The sequence below is a fragment of the Trichomycterus rosablanca genome, chromosome 8 (assembly GCF_030014385.1).
Source record: "Trichomycterus rosablanca isolate fTriRos1 chromosome 8, fTriRos1.hap1, whole genome shotgun sequence".
Lineage (NCBI taxonomy): Eukaryota > Metazoa > Chordata > Actinopteri > Siluriformes > Trichomycteridae > Trichomycterus > Trichomycterus rosablanca.
Genome location: NC_085995.1, coordinates 21,035,943 through 21,055,476, shown reverse-complemented (window position 1 = coordinate 21,055,476; position 19,534 = coordinate 21,035,943). Strand labels below are relative to the sequence as shown.

The 19,534-nt window shown below is 40.8% G+C and overlaps 1 protein-coding gene across 2 annotated transcripts in view; it reads right to left on the bottom strand.

The window, feature by feature from the left end:
* afap1l1a (actin filament associated protein 1-like 1a) overlaps window positions 1–19,534 on the bottom strand; it is a 67,998-nt gene continuing 48,464 nt past the window's right edge. For both annotated transcript variants that reach the window (XM_062999915.1, XM_062999916.1), the window contains exons 6-19: window positions 18,978–19,073; window positions 17,725–17,933; window positions 15,656–15,835; window positions 15,360–15,458; window positions 14,380–14,458; window positions 13,710–13,862; window positions 11,233–11,447; window positions 8,314–8,459; window positions 8,124–8,181; window positions 5,966–6,068; window positions 3,765–3,923; window positions 2,140–2,315; window positions 1,915–2,040; window positions 1–706 (exon numbers count right to left, since the gene is read on the bottom strand). In XM_062999915.1, coding sequence (XP_062855985.1) covers window positions 680–706; window positions 1,915–2,040; window positions 2,140–2,315; window positions 3,765–3,923; window positions 5,966–6,068; window positions 8,124–8,181; window positions 8,314–8,459; window positions 11,233–11,447; window positions 13,710–13,862; window positions 14,380–14,458; window positions 15,360–15,458; window positions 15,656–15,835; window positions 17,725–17,933; window positions 18,978–19,073 — 1,826 coding nt within the window. In that variant the 3' untranslated portion in view covers window positions 1–679. The remainder of the gene's footprint in view (window positions 707–1,914; window positions 2,041–2,139; window positions 2,316–3,764; window positions 3,924–5,965; window positions 6,069–8,123; window positions 8,182–8,313; window positions 8,460–11,232; window positions 11,448–13,709; window positions 13,863–14,379; window positions 14,459–15,359; window positions 15,459–15,655; window positions 15,836–17,724; window positions 17,934–18,977; window positions 19,074–19,534) is intronic.

Genomic DNA, 19,534 nt, shown 5'->3' with positions numbered 1-19,534 from the left:
TAAAAGTTTAGAGGCATTTAATATGAATTATCCTCAATCCACCTCCTTGTCAAAAGACGATAAAGTGCAAGTGTTACTCACATTAACATTGTAGTCTTGATACAGTGGCAAGAAAAATATCTATTGGGAATAAAAATAGTTAAAATTCGGGCTTGTACCCCTGTATTTGTATGTAACTTTAGTTGTTAGTGTTGCAGCAAAAGGTAAGACTGTTAATAACACCACATATTTACGTGTAGAAAAAAAAGTAAATATATTACAAAACAGCAGTCATGACCAACTTTACAGTAAATATAATGTTTTGATTTTTGCTCACCAGTCTGTACAATGCTCAGCGAACAACTTCCCTTATTCTTACTAACACATTCAAAAAAACAATCTGACCTCACATCCCCTGTTCCCACACCACTATGGTTTTATGCTCTGCATCTTTATAATACCCACCACAACAGACAGACTGTTACAACTCCCTGTGGAATTCAAGTCTAGTCATTTCTATGTGCCGTCCACGTCTATAGATCCAAAGTCTAACAGTCAGTCTGATAGGATTGGCTGATAAAAGTAAGTGATAGAAACGATTGGTGCTGGATGTCATTTCCACAGACATGTCGTAGTGTCGCTCCTGTGTCCACTTAAACAAAACAAACAGTCCAAGATGTCTTTCCCATCGGCACGTCCTTTAAGTTCCCTTCTTAGATTCCCATTCCTAAAACAAAAGGTTAAATATTAATGAATCAGAACGAAGTAAAAAGGCACATTTGTTCACGACTCCCTGACTCAAATTCGCAACAATAACTGAGGCTGGTTATACAGACTAATTTATGAGTCAAATTTAACGTGTGTGATATTTGTTTGTTTATTTTTTAGGATTTTAACGTCATGTTTTACACTTTACATTCAGGACAGGAATGGTAGTTATTCATTACACAAGGTTCATCAGTTCATAAGGTTGTATTGAACACAGTCATGGACAATTTAGTGTCTCCAATTCACCTCACTTGCATGTCTTTGGACTGTGGGAGGAAACCCACGCAGCCAAATGTGGCCCGGGGGCTGTACAATGCCTCCTTGTTTCTACACTCACTGTCCATTTTATCAGCTCTACTTACCATATAGAAGCACTTTGTAGTTCTACAATTACTGACTGTAGTCCATCTGTTTCTCTGCATGCTTTGTTAGCTCCCTTTCATGCTGTTCTTCAATGGTCAGGACTCTCCCAGGACCACCACAGAGCAGGTATTATTTGGGTGGTGGATCATTCTGAGCACTTCAGTAACACTGACATGGTGGTGGTGTGTTAGTGTGTGTTGTGCTGGTGTGAGTGGATCAAACACAGCAATGCTGCTGAAATTTTTAAACACCTCACTGTCAATGCTGGACTTAGAATAGTCCACCAACCAAATATATCCAGCCGACAGCGCCCCGTGGGCATCGCCTGTGACCACTGATGAAGGTCTAGAAGATGACCAACTCAAACAGCATCTTTACGTCTACAAGGTGGACCAACTAGGTAGGAGTGTGTAATAGAGTGGACAGTGAGTGGATACAGTATTTAAAAACTCCAGCAGCGCTGCTGTGTCTGATCCACTCATACCAGCACAACACACACTAACACACCACCACCATGTCATTGTCACTGCAAAGCTGAGAATGAGCCACCACCTAAATAATACCTGCTCTGTGGTGGTCCTGTGGGGGTCCTGACCATTGAAGAAAAAGCATGTAGAGAAACAGATGGACTACAGTCAGTAATTGTAGAACTACAAAGTGCTTCTATATGGTAAGTGGAGCTGATAAAATGGACAGTGAGTGTAGAAACAAGGAGGTGGTTTTAATGTTATGGCTGATCTGTGTATTAAAAACAGTTGAACACTATTGTCCCTCTCACTGCAAATGCTGCAGATGAGTGTTTACCTTGGCTTTCTGCATGACGTTTCCCTTTGCGGATGCGTAGATGGACGAAGGACGCTTGCGCAATTCGGAGGCACAATTGACTGGTAAATAAGACTCGATATACTGACCCTCAGTTCTCCGAGTCTTCTGCACAAACAAGAGACATGGCAGTGGCATTTTAAATAACCGCACTCATTTCAAATGTGATTTGAAGAACATCTGTATTGTGTTATGGTTGCCCTGTACCTTGCCTGAGGGCTTGCTCTCGACGGGTGCCCCCAGAGCTCCTCCAGCCAGAGATTTTTTCAGATTCTCTTTAACTTCTGTGAGTTTTAGCTCCAGGTCCACACGTTCTCCTTCCTTTATCTGGCAACTCTTATCCAGTTGGAGCACACGCTCCTCCAGTGCCTGCCGCTGCTTATCTGCAAAACCAATGTTCTTACTGTTACAAACCCAGCAAGGCCAATGAAGTCATCAGATATAGAAAGTATGTAATAAAGCAGACACAATTAAATGTACATACAGTGCAACCACAGTATACCAACTACAGTAAACCAACAAGAATGAACAATTCTGTATATAGAGGGGCCCAAAAAATGCATACACACTTCAAAAGTGGTTATCTACCCCCCCCCCCCCCCCCTTTTTTTTTCAAAATCTGTATTGTAAAAGCTTATATGCAGATATTTTTCATGTTGAAGCATGTACACTGACTCAGTTTCTACACTCACTGTCCATTTTATCAGCTCCACTTACCATATAGAAGCCATTTGTAGTTCTACAATTACTGACTGTAGTCCATCTGTTTCTCTACATACTGTTTTAGCCTGCTTTCACCCTGTTCTTTAATGGTCAGGACCCCCACAGGGCCACTACAGAGCAGATATTATTTAGGTGGTGGATCATTCTCAGCACTGCAGTGACACTGACATGGTGGTGGTGTGTTAATGTGTGTTGTGCTGGTATGTGTCGTGAGTAGATCAGACACAGCAGCGCTGCTGGAGTTTTTAAATACCGTGTCCACTCAATGTCCACTCTATTACACACTCCTACCTAGTTGGTCCACCTTGTAGATGTAAAGTCAGAGATGATCGCTCATCTATTGCTGCTGTTTGAGTTGGTCATCTTCTAGACCTTCATCAGTGATCACAGGAAGCTGCCCACGGGGCGCTGTTGGCTGGATATATTTTTGGTTGGTGGACTATTCTTAGTCCAGCAGTGAGTGAGGTGTTTAAAAACTCCATCAGCGCTGCTGTGTCTGATCCACTCATACCAGCACAACACACACTAACACACCACCACCATGTCAGTGTCACTGCAGTGCTGAGAATGATCCACCACCCAAATAATACCTACTCTGTAAGTGGTCCTGGGAGAGTCCTGACCATGGAAGAACAGCATAAAAGGGGGCTAACAAAGAATGCAGACTACAGTCAGTAATTGTAGAACTACAAAGTGCTTCTATATGGTAAGTGAGCTGATAAAATGGACAGTGAGTGTAGAAACAAGGAGGTGGGTTTTAATGTTATGGCTGATCGGTGTATTTGTGTGCACGCTGTCTTCACTTAAAACCATGCAGACAACCATACAGATCTCTAAGCTTTTTACATGAAAACAATTCACATTTATATCTGATTCTGCAGCACTTCTAGACAAACGCCATGGTATCCACTTTTGGAACCACTGGTGTAGCCTACAGAAAATAAATACATTAGTTTTAAAAAAGGTCACTCTGTATAAAAGCTTCTGCCAAATTTCTTCATGTTAATGTCTGGGTTAAAAATATGAGTTGCACACAAGTATAAGGACAGTACTACAAGGCTGAGGTGAAAAAGCAAACTCATTTGAGCGTAAAACAATCATTGTCTGACCTGTTGCCCCCTTTAACTTCTCCTTGGCCTCTCGTTTTTCCTTGCGCAGTGAAACCAGTGCATTCCTGATTCGGTCTCTCTCTCTCTCCAGCTCCTCTTTTTCTCTCAGGTAGCGGCGTGCGTCCTCCTGCGCCCGTGTTTTCCCATACTGATTTGTGTCTGAAAGGTAAAAAGGCCAGGGGTCAGTTCGGAGATGAGTGTGGGAAGACGGAAGAGTGACGAGGCTTTCAACACCTCCGCTGAGCCCGGCACCGAGTAAGAAGGCTGTAGATCAAACTCAGATGCCTTATAAAGCTCGGGTTGCATCATCAGCCTGGCTAGACGAGCCTTTGAAGTGACAGTGCGGGAACTCTTCCTGACCGCTTTGAAAATGGGTGAGAACGAGGAGAAACTGAGCACGCTTGTTAAAATTCACAAGGTTCTCGAGCCCTTTAACCTCTATTAGTGGAATAATCTAGGATTTTTTAACCCAAACCTTATCCAATATACACCGATCAGGCATAACATTAAAACCACCTCCTTGTTTCTACACTCACTGTATCAGCTCCACTTACCATGTAGGAGCACTTTGTAGTTCTACAATTACTGACTGTAGTACATCTGTTTCTCTGCATATATTTCTAGCCTGCTTTCACTCCATTCTTCAATGGTCAGGACCCCCACAAGACCACTACAGAGCAGGTATTATTTAGGTGGTGGATCATTCTCAGGAGGTGGTCATAATGTTATGCCTAATCGGTGTATCTGCAGCATGTACAGTTGAGGTCAAAAGTTTACACACACTTGTATGAGATGTATTTCATAGTAGTCTTGGGTGCAAGCTGTTCTATTTTTCTGTGACGATGATTGGAACACTGACGAAAAACTTGCACACATTTGAGTTTAGTGTGGGGATTAAATACAATTGACTCATATGTTCATATAAATAAGGCTAGTTTGACTATGATTATGAAACTAAACCACATTACAACAAGAAAATTGAGATTATAATTATGTGGACACCCCTCCTAATTACTGAGTTTAAATAGTTTAGTCACACCCCTTGGTAACAGGGGTATTAAAACAATCATATGCTTCCAAATTGTGAAACCATTGGGTTTGGGGAAGGCCATTTCCTCTTCCAGCATGACTGTGTCCTTGAGCACAAAGTAAGGTGTGATAAGTTTGGTGTTTTTAACTGCTTTAGACCGATTGCTAATGTAACGAGTGTCTTTAAAGTTTGCTGAGTTCATGAAGAAAGAAAAAAAACTGTACAATTATCAGGAGCATAATACTTTACTGGCTTGTTCTTTTGAGGCGCAGCACAGAGTACAGAGAGATGATCACGTATGTAGAGAAGCACAATTTTACATTGATTATGTAATCCCCAAAGGGACAAAATGCACTCAATATGTAAACACACACATCAAACATTGTCAGCACACTACACCACAGAAAAGTCTGTTACACTAACTTAATTGCTGCATGATTGCTAGACCCGCTAGTATTGCATATTGTGCCTCACATTTCATACTTTATGCAAATGAAAACGTTTAAATTGCTGAACACAAACCTTACATTTTGAATTTCACAGCAAATTGCATATTTCACGAAAAAAAGGCTCATTTTACGGTCTGTGATGCGATTTTTACGGCTGTGAATTAGGTATAGGCATAGTTTTTTAATGCCTGATGCCGGGCGGCACGGTGGCCAAGTGGGTAGCTCTGTCGCCCAACAGTCCTTTCTGTGTGGCGTTTGTATGTTCTCCCCGTGTCTGTGTGGGTTTCCTCCGGGTGCTCCGGTTTCCTCCCACGGTCCAAAGACATGCAAGTGAGGTGAATTGGAGATGCTGGACTGTGTTCGATGTAACCTTGTGAACTGATGATAATGAACAAACATAATGCCTGATGCCCTCATTTATACACAACCCTCTTTATTATCTTTATCTGGGCTTGGGTACCAAGAGCACACTAACAAATTGCACCTCCCAATGGCAAAGCTGCTTAAAATGGCATTAGACTTCTATTATGAGTAAAGTTATGCTAACAGGCTTTCTATTCTGTGTGTCTAATTGCATGTTTTGTAACCGCACATACACTACACTGCTGTATTCCTTTTCCACATTTGATGATGAGGGAAACGCTCTATTTATTACATAAAAATGACATTCAAAACATTTCTATTTTCACAGAATAGTGCACAGGTTGTGTGGTGTGACTCACTAGAGTTGTGGCGTTTGACGGTGATCTGAGGTTTAGTCACGCTTCTGTCACTGCTAGCAGAGCGGCGTTTAATTAAAGATCCATTTTTGAGCCCTTTGTTCTCCTGTTAAAATAAACAAAGAAAAGGAAGCTGTATTACATGATGTATTTAAACAACAGGTATGTTATTTCATTTCATTTTCATCAACCACTTTATCTGGGAAACACTAAGTTTAAGGCAGGAATAGCCTGTACAGAGCACCAATCCATTGCAGGGCTTTGGCCAACCCACCCCCCTCAGACATAGCCAATCATGTCTGTGTAGAAGTCCATCTGGACACTAGCGGTGTTGGGATTCAAACCCAGATTTCCATGGTTCTGTAATAGACTGGTGCACCACGGAGCACCACATTATGATACTCTTTTGCCCAGTGTTTCCCAGTGGAACTGGACATGCCACAACCCTGACCAAAAGAAATTTATTTTGATTGATGAAAATAAAATGAAATGTTGATTGTTTACTGATTATTACAAAATCTTTTAAATATATTGATATATAATAGTAAAAACATTTTCATCGAGAACTTTATCCTGGTCAGGGTTGGGATGGGTCCAGTTTAAGTTACCACACAGCAGTAAATTACGCCAGCCCACAACTGCTGGGATACAGGGTGTTCTCAACCTGTCAAGCATCTACATACAGACATAACTGGCTATGTCTGGCCGTGCGATGGATCGGCATCCAATCCAGGGTGTGTTACTGTGTTGCACCCAGTGATTCAGTGGATGCTGGATCTTCTGCAATGCTGATCAGGATGAAGTAGTGATAAAATATGGAAGTGAATTAAAATAAATAATAAATGCTTACATAATCACAATTCTTTATTAAAAGAGATGTAGTATATACACCGATCAGCCATAACATTAAAACCACCTCCTTGTTTCTACACTCACTGTCCATTTTATCAGCTCCACTTACCATATAGAAGCACTTTGTAGTTCTACAATTACTGACTGTAGTCCATATGTTTCTCTGCATGCTTTGTTAGCCCCCTTTCATGCTGTTCTTCAATGGTCAGGACTCTCCCAGGACCACTACAGAGCAGGTATTATTTAGGTGGTGGATCATTTTCAGCACTGCAGTGACATTGACATGGTGGTGGTGTGTTAGTGTGTGTTGTGCTGGTATGAATGAATCAGACACAGCAGCACTGATGGAGTTTTTAAACACCTCACTGTCACTGCTGGACTGAGAATAGTCCACCGACCAAAAATATCCAGCCAACAGTACCCCGTGGGCAGCATCCTGTGACCACTCAAACAGCTGCAATAGATGAGCGATCACCTCTGACTTTACATCTACAAGGTGGACCAACTAGGTAGGAGTGTCTAATAGAGTGGACAGTGAATGGACACGGTATTTAAAAACTCCAGCAGCGCTGCGGTGTCTGATCAACTCATACCAGCACAACGCACACTAACACACCACCACCATGTCAGTGTCACTGCAGTGCTGAGAATGATCCACCACCTAAATAATACCTGCTCTGTGGTGGTCCTGGGAGAGTCCTGAAGAACAGCATAAAAGGGGGGTAACAAAGCATACAGAGAAACAGCTGGACTACAGTCAGTAATTGTAGAACTACAAAGTGCTCCTATATGAAAAGTGTGTGTAGGAACAAGGAGGTGGTTTTAATGTTATGGCTGATCGGTGTATAAAGTATATATAAACAAATAAAAAGAGTTCTGCATGTCTAAAACACTGTAAAATGTAGTGTTTATAACGTTACCCTGTAGAAATTCAGGGAGGACACTGTTACTGCTGAAGGGTTCAGAAAAGATAGTAAATCAAACTATATATACATGTTAAAGCTTACAATAAAAGCATATAAATAGTGGCCTCCACTGTCTTATAAACTCTGTTGTAATAAGTATCTGGAGGATATTTCAGTAGGGTTGGGTGATTTGGGGTGTGGCGATTTCAAACAGCTGCAAAAAGACTGACTGTGTAATCCTGTTAGTACAGCTTCAAAGGGAACCCTGTCTTAGAGGATTATCCTTAATATTAAACTTAAGTAGGAGCCATATATCTGTCAGAAGAGCAGATATGAATATGTTGGGCAGGTTTCAGCACCGTGTGTGTTAAGAGTGTGAGTATAAACAGACACATTCTTGTTACCTCAGATTCTTCATAAGGAACATCATCGTATGTTCTTGCCTCTGATGAAGTGGCCCATCTGAGAAGAAGAAGAAAATGAATCCAAACACCATTATAGAGAATTCCTGGGACTGATACTATAACCATCAAAAACACAATGAATGTAGTGTACAATGGATCAATGTAGTCGTCTAATTTGTGGATTACTTACAGAAATGAGTATCGTGCAGCTGTTCGGATATTGGCGATGGTTTCCACGTCCACGTAGTCGTAGTGCAGGGACTCCGGATCAGCAGAGGAACCGGTTTCTGCCAGCAACACTCCAAGCCAGCGACCCATCTCTTCAGAACAGCTTGCCTGACAGACAGAGCAATGTATTTAAACATAGCACTACTGTACAATCCATGGTTGTCATTGTCTGATTGTTCTCTTCAATATGTGCTAAATTTTCAATAGGAAACATCTGGACTGCAGGCAGGTCAGTGTAGCATACACACTCTTTTCAAAAATGCGGCACGGTGGCTAAGTGGGTAGCACCGTCGCCTCACAGCAATCCCCAGGTGGGGCAGTCCGGGTCCTTTCTGTGCGGAGTTTGCATGTTCTCCCCATATTGAAGAAAGTCTGAATTCAGAAGCTCTGATTGGTTTATACAGCTGTTTTTCAAGGCTTGAACAACGAATGAATCTCTTTCACAGATGAACTGTTTCATTTGTGTGAGCAAAACGAATGAATCTTTACCATAGATAAGAGCAAGGCTCTGATTCGATTTCAACGAATAATTCGTCTGAAAAGAGTCGTTTTGGACAGTGATTCAGTTCGCATGTGTGTGCGTGCACGCGCCCACCCGCTCATGCGCTAGAGAAACGATATGCACAGTGCCTCCACTTCAATATGTGCTCAATTTTCAATAGGAAACATTTGGACTGCAGGCAGGTCATTGTAGCATACACACTCTTTTCAAAAATGCGGCACGGTGGCTAAGTGGGTAGCACCGTCGCCTCACAGCAAGAAGGTCTCGGGTTCGATCCCCAGGTGGGGCGGTCCGGTAGATAAGAACACAGCTACCAGAATCGATTCCAATGAATAATTCGTTTGAAAAGAGTCGTTTTGGACAGTGATTTAGTGCGCATGTTCTCAAATGCTAACCTGTGTATCCTAGACATACTCTATATATCAAACATCGTGTAAAAAGAAATATCGAATATATCGATATTCACGATATACCGCACAGCCCTACTTGCTAGCAGATCGTTTTGCCTCACGCCTTTGGTTTGAATGGCATGAGGCTAACTCTAATAGCTCAGTAAGCTAAAACTGCAACAAGCTATTGCCAAGGTTATGTCAACCCGTGCAAGCCTCTATGGTGTAAGCTAAAGAGGAGAACTCACAAAAGAGGGCCTGGATGGTCCAGAGAGAGTCTGCAGTGTGAGATGTTCTCAGATTCTCTGTTCTGTATTCTCCACTCTTATCAAACAATCCACCAGACTCTGCAATACTGCCAAGCAAAGGTTGCAGGGATGTGGGATGAGGGGAATTTTCTTTGGAAAAACCTACTTCAAGGGTTTACACTGCAGTAAGCACTCATAGTGCAGCATAGCTCCAGGGTTCAAGATTTAATTCAATGTCTTCTGTTACTGTCTGTGAGTTCTGACCACATCCCAAAAACAACCTCGTAGGGAATTGTTTTAGTAAATGTTTATGTCAAATAAATAATGTTCTAGGGCAGGGCTTGTCTGATGCTGCCTGGGGACCAGAGGTGGGCCACAACGTACATTTTAGTGGTTCCCAGACCTATAACTAAAGGAAAATCAGTGGGATTTAGTGGTTAGTGACCACACCTCATGTCATAGAAAATATAGTAATTTATAGTAGTAATCATTCTTTTTTAAATAGAAAAATGTACACTTAATAAAGCCAATGCTCACATGTGTATGCATATACTGTATATGTATGTATGTGTTATATACATGTATACACATGTACTGTATATATGTTTACTTATGTATATATATAACATAAACTTATGTATATATATAATATAAAACTTAACGTCAATTGGTTCTAGGACTGGTGTTGAGTTTTAAGGTATTTTTTCCCATTAAGATGTATGGAAGACCTGTTAATGCGTTCCATGGTCCTGTGGAACTGCATATATTTTAGGCTAATGTAAAATTATGGGGTTGTTTTTGACACGTATACACTGAAAAAAACACAAATATAATATAAACACACAAACACAATTGAAAACAGTTAAAAATCAATAAAAACCTGCTCTTCAATTGAAAACAGTTAAAAATCAATAAAAACCTGCTCTTCACCTTTATTTCTTAATTGTTTCCTTATGCTTTTTAGTTGTGGAGATGCTTGATCTTGGAATACCATATTCCATTCAGTAAAGGCGCGTTCACAATAGCTTTTGCGCTGCGTTTTATGATAAGCGTTTTAAACTCTCTCGAAAAAAAGCTGATTCTCACCATTTTTCAGCACCCCGAGCTATAACACAGGTTTAAAAGTGAAACAGGAGAAAAATTCAGCTAAACACAGATACATGTGGAAGCTTTAAGAGCGGATTTCACTGTTATTCCCGCACAAATGCAGATTCGTCTCATATTTTCACTTTGATGATGTTTTACTGCACCGCTCAAGCCAAGCGCTGAACAAAGTGACTAGTCATTGTTAATTTAAAATTATATAAATATTTTTTTAAAAAGAAACTGAACACAATGAGTTTAAGAGTAACGTTTAAGGGTTTAAGGGTACAAATTTCTCGACGAAGGGTGTTGAGTTTCAAAGATTTTGACTTTGTGTTACAAGGTACCACTGTACTTAAAACTGTAATTTCAACTGTATACTTGTAACTGCATCTTTCTGCATCCATCCATCCACCCATCCATCTATCTAGTATAGATAAATGCTCCTTGACATCCAAAAGTTACAATTTCCTGATGTATGGCATAATACATGACAGATCTGATGTCTTCAGATAATATTCTACTGATCAGACTGATAGGTCAATATATGTAATTATGCACAGATAATTGTGTAATGATTATAAATTTGTTTAATCCAGGAGCCATTGTAATTTCTAAATATCATTAATATAAAACTGTTCAAATGTGGACTAATTTACCTCCAACGCTGCCACCTCAGTACTTCCCCTCATTATCCTGAGGGCGAAAGGGTGCTTTGGCCCGAGGCCTGGCACCACTTCACAGCCATGCAGGACAATGGAAGTGTGGGGGCTTCGGCATCCATCATTTTTTTCCTGGTGGAGGTGGAGAGAGCCACATTTTACTCGACACCACTGCTCCTTCCAGCACCGATTTACTAAAACACTCAGAAAACCTGCCAGAAATACACACACACACAATTTGTATACATACGCGACTGTAAATGGCCTGTTATATTGTTAGTGCCCCATTAGTACTCTATAAATACTGCTTTTATTTTTTAGTGTTTATTGTAGCAATGATTTAATTATCCAAACTGCATTCCCTAACTACTCTACTGCCAGTCCTCCTAAAACCTTCTACCTCACACATATCTGCATAATTATTTAGCTATTAAGACCATATGTAGACATATGTAAACATTTCCATTCCTATGATTATGCTTATTATTACTATATGCATATAGAACTATACACACACACACACACATACACACACACACACATATATATATATATATATATATATATATATATATATATACAGTATATATATACTATATATATATATACAGTGTATCACAAAAGTGAGTACACCCCTCACATTTCTGCAAATATTTTATTATATCTTTTCATGGGACAACACTATAGACATGAAACTTGGATATAACTTAGAGTAGTCAGTGTACAACTTGTATAGCAGTGTAGATTTACTGTCTTCTGAAAATAACTCAACACACAGCCATTAATGTCTAAATGGCTGGCAACATAAGTGAGTACACCCCACAGTGAACATGTCCAAATTGTGCCCAAAGTGTCAATATTTTGTGTGACCACCATTATTATCCAGCACTGCCTTAACCCTCCTGGGCATGGAATTCACCAGAGCTGCACAGGTTGCTACTGGAATCCTCTTCCACTCCTCCATGATGACATCACGGAGCTGGTGGATGTTAGACACCTTGAACTCCTCCACCTTCCACTTGAGGATGCGCCACAGGTGCTCGATTGGGTTTAGTCCATCACCTTTACCTTCAGCTTCCTCAGCAAGGCAGTTGTCATCTTGGAGGTTGTGTTTGGGGTCGTTATCCTGTTGGAAAACTGCCATGAGGCCCAGTTTTCGAAGGGAGGGGATCATGCTCTGTTTCAGAATGTCACAGTACATGTTGGAATTCATGTTTCCCTCAATGAACCGCAGCTCCCCAGTGCCAGCAACACTCATGCAGCCCAAGACCATGATGCTACCACCACCATGCTTGACTGTAGGCAAGATACAGTTGTCTTGGTACTTCTCACCAGGGCGCCGCCACACATGCTGGACACCATCTGAGCCAAACAAGTTTATCTTGGTCTCGTCAGACCACAGGGCATTCCAGTAATCCATGTTCTTGGACTGCTTGTCTTCAACAAACTGTTTGCGGGCTTTCTTGTGCGTCAGCTTCCTTCTGGGATGACGACCATGCAGACCGAGTTGATGCAGTGTGCGGCGTATGGTCTGAGCACTGACAGGCTGACCTCCCACGTCTTCAACCTCTGCAGCAATGCTGGCAGCACTCATGTGTCTATTTTTTAAAGCCAACCTCTGGATATGACGCCGAACACGTGGACTCAACTTCTTTGGTCGACCCTGGCGAAGCCTGTTCCGAGTGGAACCTGTCCTGGAAAACCGCTGTATGACCTTGGCCACCATGCTGTAGCTCAGTTTCAGGGTGTTAGCAATCTTCTTATAGCCCAGGCCATCTTTGTGGAGAGCAACAATTCTATTTCTCACATCCTCAGAGAGTTCTTTGCCATGAGGTGCCATGTTGAATATCCAGTGGCCAGTATGAGAGAATTGTACCCAAAACACCAAATTTAACAGCCCTGCTCCCCATTTACACCTGGGACCTTGACACATGACACCAGGGAGGGACAACGACACATTTGGGCACAATTTGGACATGTTCACTGTGGGGTGTACTCACTTATGTTGCCAGCTATTTAGACATTAATGGCTGTGTGTTGAGTTATTTTCAGAAGACAGTAAATCTACACTGCTATACAAGCTGTACACTGACTACTCTAAGTTATATCCAAGTTTCATGTCTATAGTGTTGTCCCATGAAAAGATATAATGAAATATTTGCAGAAATGTGAGGGGTGTACTCACTTTTGTGATACACTGTATATATATATATATTTTGGGATAGGAACCGGTGGATACAAAATATGCTGGCCAATAAGCAAACAAGCAAAGGCCCAATGAGAACTGCATTTAAAGGGCTCTACCAGCTGCAGCGCATTACAGCTGATAAGACACAATGAGAGCACCTCCATTCCCGAGTTACTATTACTGGCAGGGCAGATTAACATGATTCTGCGATCCAAACCCCCTGCTAATCTCCACTGCATTTGGCCCAGTTACCATTACAGTACAGCATAAAAAAAACACATCTTACCACAACGAGGGTCGTCATCAAGTGAGGGTCTTCGACCATCTCCTGGTAGCGGAGGCTTCTTTTTAGAAAAGCTAATAATGCTGGTAATCTTGCGTCCTGCTGCTCGGCTTACAGAGCCTGTCAGTTCGGATAAAGCACCTCGCTTGGGCTTACCTAAATACACAAATGCACTGTAGTAAAAAAATCTGTTTACTAGTGTTTACTTCCTACCTAAATCTGTTTACTTCCTAATCAAATTCTAATCAAATTATGGATGCAGAAAAAAAGGATACACAAAACAGGCAACATTTTGTAGTGTACTTAATTAGGAGATACAACTATTTTGGCTTCATTCCATAGAAGCTGGTGCATAAAGTAAAGCATGCTGGCCTGTAAAAATTCTGGACCAGCATTGGTGGCAGAACAGATTATTGTTGAGCTTTATGAATAACAGTCTGGAGTTGTTTTTGATTCATTGTTGTATGACGATGATAATGCTTTATGCATAGTTGAGACCTGACCCCAACCCCACCCAACACTCTTGCAATGGTACAATAATTAATAAGTATAGTAGAAGCTGTTTTTAAGGCAAAGTGTTGTATCTCCATATCGATGCTGAGATCTTCTGGTGTTACTTGTAGTATAGTGTAGTATTGAGTATACAATAATTAAAAATAGCAAAAGTACTCACTGATTTCCCGGATGTCTCTGCAACTCTCTGCACTGGGCATGCTGTCTGAATCTGAGGTGTGTTTCTCAAGAGATAATCTCTATACAACCAAAAAGCAAATAAAAAGTGTATTTATGAGGGCATTAGTGACTACACCTATACATTACAAGCATGTGTGTGGTGCTTCTGTCACATGGTAAAAAAGAGAATTTAACACTTTTATCAAAGACAACTTACAATTGTGATCATATACAATCCAAGCATTTGAGGATTAAGGGCCTTGCTCAAAAGTCCTACAGTGGCACCTTGGCTAATGTGGTGCTTGAACCAGTGACCTTCCAATTACTAGTCCAGTACTTCAACCACTGAGCTACCAATTTTAGACCACAGGTTAGAAAATGCTGCCTAGTGCAAACAACAACAAAACCCATATACACCGATCAGGCATAACATTATGACCACATTCCTAATATTGTGTTGGTCCCCCTTTTGCTGTGAAAACAGCCCTGCAACTGTGATGCACTGTGTATTATGACATCTTTCTATCAGAACCAGCATTAACTTAATTACTCAACGCTACAGTAGCTCGACTGTTGGATCGGAACACACGGGCCAGCCTTCGCTCCCTACGTGCATCAATGAGTCTTGGCCGCCCATGACCCTGTCGCCAGTTTACCACTGTTCCTTCCTTGGACAACTTTTCATAGATACTGACCACTGCAGACCGGGAACTGGATAAGCATTCACACCTTTGTTGCAGCATTAGCATACCTAAGGACAATTTACAGCTTCTGGTCAACCTTCTAAATGTGAATGGGATGTGAAAGAACTTGAGTTTTTGACGGCAACAAGCCACGTTTATAGCAGATTTAGTTAGTAAGTGTTTTCTTCCAAAGAAATATATTGTAATAGTTAAAAATAAGCAGTTCATCGGTTACTAGTAGTATTTTCACCATATTATTAGCATTAAAATGTTTCAAGAAATGCCCTTGGCCTCTTACCTTATAACACTCCTTTTCTGGATCTTTCTCTTTTTTACTGGAGATTACAGAAGATGCTATGTCCAAACCATTCCCTGAACTGTTTACTTCACGGACCACCTACAACCACACACAGAGAAACTGTAAATTTTCAGCCACGTAGGAGGCGCCTCCACCAAAGGAATTGTCCTCTCGTACAATATTATCCCTGGCCTGCACTCAGCACACATCTATTCAACTGTATATGTAATTCTTCCCAAATACTCAAGCATGACATGGAACGTTCTAAATAATAACACAGAGGAGAAGGTGTTTACCCGAAGCCATTTCTCAGCCTGTTCTTTGCTTTGTACCGCTAACACCAGGGCTTCACCACCGGGCAATGAGAAGCGAAGCTCATGCTTCTTCTTGCGTCCATCCTTCGGCACATAGATGACGTTACACAGGTTGAGTGGTAGATCCATGTAAGGAGACTGGTCTTTGGAGCTTTTGTAACACTAAAATGGAAAACAGTAAGAAAGGTTAGTAAGTACAAACCCAATTTTCAGAAAAGCTGGGACACTTTCTAAAATTGTAATTTGTTAAACTGCTTGAATTTTTAAACTGATAAAAGTACACATTATTATTTTACACACTATTAGTATTTTCACTAACAAATCTAATTGTATTTTGTAAATATATATATATATACAGTGGGGGAACTGATTTTGTAGGTTTACCCCCTTACAAAGACTTGAACAGTCTGATTGTGACTTGAACAGTATAATTTTTATGGAAGGTTCATTTTAACAGAGAGAGACAGAATATCAACAAAAAATCCAGAAAAAAAACATTAAATAAAAGTTATAAATTAATTTGTATTTAATTAAGGGAAATAAGTATTTGATCCCCTACCAACCAGCAAGAATTCTGACCCCCACAGACCGATTATGTGCACAAAATGCACACAAATTAGTCCTGTCCCTGTATAAAAGACTCCCGTCACAGAATCAGTTTCTTCCGTTCAAATCTTTCGACCACAAACATAACCGGTTTGTGGGGGTCAGAATTCTTGCTGGTTGGTAGGGGATCAAATACTTATTTCCCTTAATTAAATTAATTTATAACTTTTATTTAATGTTTTTTTTCTGGATTTTTTGTTGATATTCTGTCTCTCTCTGTTAAAATAAACCTTCCATAAAAATATAGACTGTTCAAGTCTTTGTAAGGGGGTAAACTTACAAAATCAGCAGGGGATCAAATACTTATTTCCCCCACTGTATATATATATATATAAAATTTGAATGTGACAACTCAATAAGTTGGGACAGAGGCAAAATAAGTCTAAGGCTGCGTCCAAAATTGCAAAATCGCATACTTCCATAGTGAACAGTACGCAAAAGCAGTACCTGAGAGCGGGTAGTCTGTCTGAATATCTAGTATTCATTAAACAGTACGTGAAAAGTCCCGGGATGACCTACTGCCTGGGCAGCTATTTTTGAGTATGCAAACAATGCACACTTATCTAACCCATAATTCAACTATTAAGTTGCAAAGCCGTTCGTAGCAAAGAAGAAAGATGACGGAGGGCAGAGTAAGACAAAATGTTATGATTAAGTATAACCCTGACAAACATTACTAGTAGCTTTGTGGAGCGCGACAGAATTAATAATTAACTGTGGTGATGTGATGCCATGCATCACGTGACGTTGGTAAGACGGCAGATGTAGTACATACGAGGTTGCATGCATACTGCACACTTGAGTAGTGAAAGCGTACTGCTTTACCGGCCGAGCAGTGAGCACTACCTCAAATTTAGTACAGACTGTTTAAGTATGCGATTTCGGATGCAGCCTTAGTCTTCGCAAGCAAGGATGGGTCATGGTTCACCATTTTGTGCCAAAAATCATGAAAGAATAGTCTGTCAGTTCAAAAGGTCGGAAACCGCTGCTGAATGTGTATGACCATCAAGACCTCAGATAGATAGATGGGTGGGTGGGTCTATGGTTTAAGAAAGACAATGCCAGGCCTCCTTTTGCATTAGTTACATCAGTGTGGGAGAGCACAACAGTGACCATGGACTGTTGAGTTTAATTAAAATAAATTGTGATGTGACCCAGTGTAATGTAAACATGCCTCTGTCCGACATTTTTTTGAATGTGTAGCATCAATTTCATCATCATTAAAAACACTACAAAGTTTTTGTTTTCTTTTTGTCTGGTAAATAAAAATTCAGGTGAATTAACAAATTACAGATTTCAGGTTTTATTGCATTTTTAGAAAATGTCCCAACTTTTTTTGAAAACTGGGTTAGTAAATAATTGTCTATAAACAATTCTAAAAAAAATACAAGCCTGTATAACTTGCTCTATTTTGATTAAATGACATAAAGCTAAACATGACCCACCTGCAGTCTGTTCTCACGGATGACCGTGAGCTGTTTGGCCCACTGACCGAAGCGCTTTTTTTTTAACAGGAAGGCACAGATGCGACAGTCCCTCACTGGAGCCATGGAGTTCTCCTCTGAGGGCCAATGGTGGGTTAAACGCTGACCCTTATCTTCCTCTTCCTCATCATACGACTCATATGAGCTGCTCTGAGCATCTGAATCATTATCTGTGACGCAGAAAGAGAAGTAGCACTGAAGTCTAGAGCTTATGAACTACAGTATATCTGTTCACAAGGCTGTCAGTTGTGATATGAACAGGTCAGTTGTTTCCAGTCATAAGACCAGTATTCTAGCTACTTAAGTGTTTCTACACTAACTGTTCATTTTATCAGCTCCACTTACCATATAGAAGCACTTTGTAGTTCTACAATTACTGACTGTAGTCCATATGTTTCTCTGAATGCTTTTTTAGCCTGCTTTCACCCTAATCTTCAATGGTCAGGACCACTACAGAGCAGGTATTATTCAGGTGGTGGATCATTCTCAGCACTGCAGTAACACTGACATATTGGTGGTGTGTTAGTGTGTGTTGTGCTGGTATGAGTGTATCAGACACAGCAGCGCTGATGGAGTTTTTAAACACCTCACTGTCACTGCTGGACTGAGAACAGTCCACCAACCAAAAATAACCAGCCAACAGCACCCCATGGGCAGCGTCCTGTGACCACTGATGAAGGTCTACAAGATGACCAACTCAAACAGCAGCAATAGATGAGAGATCGTCTCTGACTTAACATCTACAAGGTGCACCAACTAGGTAGGAGTGTCTAATAGAGTGGACAGTGAGTGGACACAGTATTTAAAAACTCCAGCAGCACTGCTGTGTCTGATCCACTCATACCAGCACAACACACACTAACACACCACCACTATGTCAGTGTCACTACAATGCTGAGAATGATCCACCACCTAAATAATACCTGGTCTGTAGTGGTCCTGGGAGAGTCCTGACCATTGAAGAACAGCATGAAAGGGGGCTAACAAAGCATGCAAAGAAACAGATGGACTACAGTTAGTAATTGTAGCACTACAAAGTGCTTCTATATGGTAAGTGGAGCTGATAAAATGGAGAGTGAGTGTAGAAACAAGGAGGTGGTTTTAATGTTATGGCTGATCGGTGTATGCAACCACATTCATTTTCTACTTAATTTTTTACCTCTAAGAGGTAGAGGTTTGTACAATATTAAGGTTTAAAGGTGAACCACACTTACAAGAGTTTTTGCGCCGGCGGTTCACAGAGTTACTGGAGTAGTTGTCTGTGTCTTCATAGTACCCATCTTCAATAGAATTGGGAGGACTGGAGCTACCTGGAGAGCAGATGGGTGTCAGATGGGTCGGGCAGTATATGTTAGTTTAACTAAATCACAGAGAGACTAGTACATCATACGGCTCTCTGTGGGAACCCAACACTGGAAGGTTATAAGAAGGTTATGGCAGATGCAGACTGGTGTCAGAGGGGGGATGTGGTAATCCGACTCACCTTGATCAGATCAAGGATTGCGCAAGCGGCATAGGGATCACGAAAGGAAATCGGAAATGACTAGAATGGGGGATTAATGGGGGATAAATGGGGATAACAACCCCCCTTGCAACTTCAAACTAAATTATGACTGAAGAGTTATTGTGGAAAATGCAATATAATGAAAATGACATAAACATACATAAAATCGTTCATGTTGTAAGACAATGTAGTATAATGGTTAGAATTTTAATTGTGTGCAATAAAATCCCACATATTAAATCTATTGACATGGTTCCACTATTACAT